The sequence below is a fragment of the Silurus meridionalis genome, chromosome 18, assembly GCF_014805685.1.
Source record: "Silurus meridionalis isolate SWU-2019-XX chromosome 18, ASM1480568v1, whole genome shotgun sequence".
Lineage (NCBI taxonomy): Eukaryota > Metazoa > Chordata > Actinopteri > Siluriformes > Siluridae > Silurus > Silurus meridionalis.
In genome coordinates, this window is record NC_060901.1 from 23,445,038 (window position 1) to 23,450,730 (window position 5,693).

At 41.7% G+C, this 5,693-nt stretch overlaps 1 protein-coding gene across 1 annotated transcript; it reads right to left on the bottom strand.

Annotated features, from left to right (window-relative positions):
- Positions 1–425: 425 nt before the first annotated feature.
- cnr1 (cannabinoid receptor 1) lies at positions 426–5,420 on the bottom strand. The gene is made up of 2 exons (XM_046874388.1): positions 4,939–5,420; positions 426–3,809 (listed from the first exon to the last, which is right to left on the bottom strand). Exon 2 carries the CDS (start codon positions 3,759–3,761, stop codon positions 2,346–2,348), a length of 1,416 nt encoding a protein of 471 aa, XP_046730344.1. The 5' UTR covers positions 3,762–3,809; positions 4,939–5,420; the 3' UTR covers positions 426–2,345.
- Between the last annotated feature and the right edge of the window lie 273 nt (positions 5,421–5,693).

A 5,693-nucleotide genomic window follows, 5' to 3' on the forward strand; every position in this document is an offset into this window, starting at 1 on the left:
CCTCCACTCTTCTGGGGGTTCCACTAGGCTTTGGAGGGTGTTTGGTGTTTGGGTTTCCTAGTTGATGTGAGTAAAGGGAACATTTCATGATACCAAAGATAATTGTGCGCCTCCAAGTTTGTGGTAGCAGTTTGAATAGGTGGAAGAACCACATATTGCTGTAAAAGTCCATATATTTGTGTCTGGGTTGACCTGTTATTTTCTTACCAAGTCCTTCAAATCTCCAGTCCACCAGTGATAATATACTTCTTTTAACACCCTTTGGTCATTATTAATTTTCTCTTCATGATGACTCTGGACACACAGATACTTTCAACAGATGAGAAAATACCCATTTATTAATCATCAGGATCCACTTTATCCACTTTAATAAATCCACTAGCAGGAGCAGTGGGTTAATAAAACAGGATCACACCCAGGAGACGTCTGGTCAGTTGTGACTTTATTGAAAACCTTAAAACAGACCACATTGCAAAGTGTTAATTACAAGTTGTCATAGCGTCAATGGTATCAGATGTTCATGTGCCACTTTGGAACAAAAGCCATTTGAAGGTTTGGTGGTGTTTAATCTCCACTCCACACACATAACGATGGCAGGGAAAAGTCAGCAACGAGGTAAATGTTCGCGGTAAATGGCGGCTCAAGCGATATGTCAATGTCAATAAAATGCGCCAAGATTCGGATTTACATATGACTAGTTCTAACCCGCAGATTAATCTTTTCAAAGGACTAGTGGGATTCGGTCCAATTGTGCAAATTGTTAACTATTTCAGGTGCTATTTAATATACTGTAGAATTATTAACTGAGTCTGTGACTAGATTTAATCTGAACCTATAGGAATTCAAAATTTACCATACTTTGGAAAGTTACCTATAAAAAGAAAAAAAAGAAAGATATATATATCTATATATATCTCAGGACTCGACTGCAGCTGTGATTGATTTATATCCAAGGTGTAGCCAGCACACCATAACTTTAAGGTTTCTTTCCCCCCAAGGAAACAGAAAATGCTATACATAACAGTATCAGATTGAGTTCATCACTATCAATACCACAATACATGAAACATGGTACAGCTGGATTGTTTTATTTTATTTTCTGACGTTTTTTTTTTTTTACATGTCACTATCGTTATCGGTATTGCCGTTTAAAACTATCGAAGTCTCGTGTCCGAACCCGAAAAATGTTTCCAGAGACTGCTATTTTTTATTTTATGCTATATTCTGCATAAAAAGACATAACAGGAACTGGCCTGTTTTTTTTAATGTTTTTTTTTTTTTTCGGCCACACCAGTAACAGAAACCACAAGGAATAACACCACATTACAGTTTAATATTGTTATTACTGAATAGCAAGATTTCACACACAAGATGTCCATGTCTTTTCTCAGCTCCTAAAGTATTCTTTGTTCTGGCTAGGCAATGGTGATTTACCATGATCTTCCTCCTGGATTAGTCCATCAAAGCGTACAGCACGTTTTTTTTTTTTTCTAAACAGTCGATTCATGGTTTAAAAAAAGGAAAAGAAAACCCTCTGAAACAGTCAGAATAAGTGAGGAGACCCAAAACCAACAATGGGATAAGAATCCTCTAAACAACACCACATAAATAAAGACTGAACACAATAATGAACGATATTCAAGTTACACTCTTCATGTTACTGTATATTTGTTCCGGAGTACAGTCGCCAATTTTTCACTATATGAACGTCTTACTACCATCACTAACAGACTCGATTTAACAGATATCGAAAGAACTGTGATTCGTATTTGAGCACTACTAAACAGATTATACATATAGTACAGTGTATTACCAGATATTTACAATATCTACATACAGTACATCTTTAAACATGTTCATAAGAAAAAAAGATCGATAGCCCCTTGTCCCAATGAGAGAAGATTGAATTGTTCAAGAACCTGATTTTTCTTTTCTTTTCCAAAGTATAAAAATATACTGTAGTAAGCCTTCATGAGGACAATCAACGACATCCACACGTGATTGATATGACTGAGGAAAAATGGCACAAAGAATACGGTAGGAATCCCAATACAAGAACGGATGCCATGATTGAGAAGGATGCTCTCACATCAGGAGAACGGATTTTGGCACTTTAATACTAATATGCCATGATGGCACACATCATCCAACAATGGAAACGAATGAACTGCCCATTTTTTTGTGCTGCATTTGAAACCCTTGGTCTATTATTGTCGGTATCAGTTCCCCTTGATCCCTTGTGAGCCACAGCTGAACTTGATATGGACACACTTTCATGCCAAAATATTTAGCACATGGCTTTTATGATTCCTTCCCTTTTTCATGCCCCAGAACTTTCTAGGGCATTAGACAGCTTCGGCGGAAGTGTCGGTCGAAACGGACATGGTCACTTTGGCTATTTTCACAGTGGTCTTGACACAGCTCTCGGCCGCCCGGTTGGCGTGGATCTGCAGGTGGCGATTCTGGCAGTCTGACTCCAAGCTGTTATCCAACTGTTGCGTGATGCTGCTGCTCCTGCAGCCTTGACAGGTGGCCAAAAAGGCCCGGCGCAGATCCTTACTCCTCAGTGCATAAATGATGGGGTTCACGGTGGAGTTAAGCAAGCAGAGCATGCTGCAGAAAGCAAACACCGTCTTGATGTCGTCGTTCATCTTCCAGAAAAGGTCGTAGACCATGATGGCCAGCAAGGGACCCCAGCAGATCACCAGGACCACCAGAATGAGAACGAGCGTCTTGGCAAGGCGAATGTCCATCCGAGCTTGCTCGGGTCGGGGGGTCTGGACCTTGGTGCCATCCGTGGAATAAACCACCAGACTTTTCTGCGAGGTCCGGCTTAGCATTCGAACCGCATGGTGGTGGGCCTTCCACAGGATGTACATGTATGCGTAGATGATGAAAATCACAAGGACGCTGGTCACACCGATCCAGAACATCAGATAGTTTTCGTCGATGAGCGGGAAGATGTCTGAACATACAGAGTTCAAGCGTATGCAGTTCCATCCGAGCAGTGGAAGCACCGCAATGATGATGGAAATGGCCCACATCATGCAGAAAGCAATCACTGCCTTGGTTCGCGTCACGATGCGCCGGTAGGCCAGCGGACGATGGATTGAGATATATCGATCGATGGCTGTGAGAAACAGACTCCCAACCGAGGCGGTAAAGGACGCCGTGACACCCCCAAGCTTAAACAGGAATATGTTGGGACTGTCTTTGCGGCGAAAGATGTGGAAGTCCAAGAAACTGTACACAAAAATGACACTACCCAGCAAATCTGCCACAGCCAGACTACCAATAAAGTGATATGAAGGTCTGCAGCGCAGTGTGCGTGAGTGCAAGATCACACACAGAACCACCAGATTCTCCAAAACCGTGAAGGTCCCCAGGGTCAGAGACATGACTGCCACAGCCAACTGCTGACTCGGAGTCAGAATCATGAAGCACTCCATGTCCATGAAGTTTTCCCCGCACTGCACACTCGCCCCTTCCTCACCCAGGCTCTGGTTCCCAAAAAGATCAGTGCCGTTGGTGGGATAAAAGGGAAGCCCTTTGATGATAAGTTCCTCGTCCGGCCCGATTTTATCCGAGAAGGAGCTGCTGCGGAATGCAGATGGTGGTTTCTGAAACGAGTAGCTGCCTTTGACAAAATCGGCGTCGATAGTAGGGTCATCGTAGCTGGCGTCGTTGGACCCAAGGTACTGGAGCCCAGAGGTGATCGTCCTGAAGGTGGTGTCTGCCACGCCATCCAGAACAGACTTCATGTCTGCCGCTGAGGAGGGAACAATGTGGCCGAGGATGTTTCAGGAAACCTATTATATGCGGTGGAGAAAATAGTGTGGACAGTGAGTTAGAATTTAGAGTCTTATCTTCTACAGACACACACACTGACCCTAACCACAAAACCTCTGGAGAGTAAATGAAAAGGCTGATGCATCACCAAGTTCAGGATGGAGCCAAAGAAAGTGCATTCAAGGTAAATGGTATCCTAAAGCTTTTAGTACCCCCTGCCCCCCTCCCAACAGATTTGCAGAGCAAACCTTCGAGGGCGTAAACGCTGCATATGCTCGAGCTGATTGAACATCAACTTTTTTAATTTTCAGGGAACAGTTCTCATCTGAGGGGTCCTCTAGGGTCTGCACACTGGGGAATCACCGTTAACCAGCTGCTCATCGAAGAAATTAGATGCATTTTGTTGTGAATAATGAGTCTCTAACGCACAGCAGACAGACACCTCGACTCCAGCATCCTGATTTATAGGGACATGCTACTTCAATTACTTTAACTGCTGTATAACATCAGAACAACGTGATATCGTTTTAGCTGATTGCCTCCAGTTAATTCAGCAGAAGTTGATTGACGGCGTTGTTTACTGGGGTTTACTGCCAAATACGCACTGCCAAATACGCACTGCCAAACACTTCCACCAGAGGTCGCAGTCGACCCGAATCAAAAAGAAATGTTTTCCTTTCCGTTTAATTTATTTTTATTTTTCAAACACGCACTGTTTTATTTTTATCATTTATAATTATGTATTTATTTATCTATTTAATTATTCTTATCAATCTTTTTGCATGTTTTGAATGTTATCACTGGTTGCATTTTGATTAAAAAAAAAAACAAAGAAAATAAATGTTAAAAAATGCTCTAAGTAGCTGTAATGTAAAACAAAAAAGAAAGAAATTACTACTACTCCTCCTACTACTAGTGCTAATAATAATAATAATTATAAAACCAATAAAAATAATAACAATAATAATAATAATAATAATAATAATAATAATAATAATAATGCGCTTTGAAACAATACCTAAAATCAGTTTATGTGCAATAATTTGCAATAAAAAAGTGCATGCAACAAAAGTATGTTTCAACCACAAAATACACAATAAGTAAATAATAAATAAATAAATAAATAAATAAATAAGTGTTGTTATGTACCTTCACATAGTTCCCGCAGATGTTGGGTATCTCCGGGTTCTCCGGTCGTCTCCAAAGAATAATCCAATCACATAAAAATCTCTATATGATGTTAAAAAACTTACATTGTACACGCTTAAACGTGTAAAAAAAGAAAAGAAACGAAACTGCACGCGCTCTCAGGTCTTTGGCGCACCGGGAGCGGAGCGCGCGCTGTGCGTGTGCGGCGGCTCTTCGGGCTGTGCATCGCGCGCGCTCCGCTGCATATTTATGACGCCTGTTCAAAGCGCAGCGCGGTCACGTGATCGCCGCGCTGCAACAAGTGCAGGAGTTAAGGAAGGAGGGGTAGGAAGAAGGGATGGGAAGGAGGAGTGGGAGGAGGGATAGAGGGTAGAAGATGCAGCAGCTGCGCACCAAAGCCTCACGCCGTGCGCACCATCAATCACATATCATGTTAGCACATCATCATCTCATCAGATATCATCTCATCACATAACATCACAGCACACCAACATCACACCACATCACATCACATCACATATCTCCATCTCATTTCATCTCAACTCAACTCAACGCAACTCAACAAAACTCAACTCATTATCACCATCACATCACATCTCATCACATATCTCCATCTCATTTCATTTCATCTCATCTCATCTCATCTCATCTCATCTCATCTTATCTTATCTTATCTTATCTCAACTCAACTCAACTCAACTCAACTCAACTCAACTCAACTCAACTCTTTATCACCATCACATCTCATCACATCA

What these genes read in the sequence shown, in the direction of transcription:
- cnr1 (XM_046874388.1), bottom strand. Translation starts at nt 3,761, where the DNA reads ATGAAGTCTGTTCTGGATGGCGTGGCAGACACCACCTTCAGGACGATC.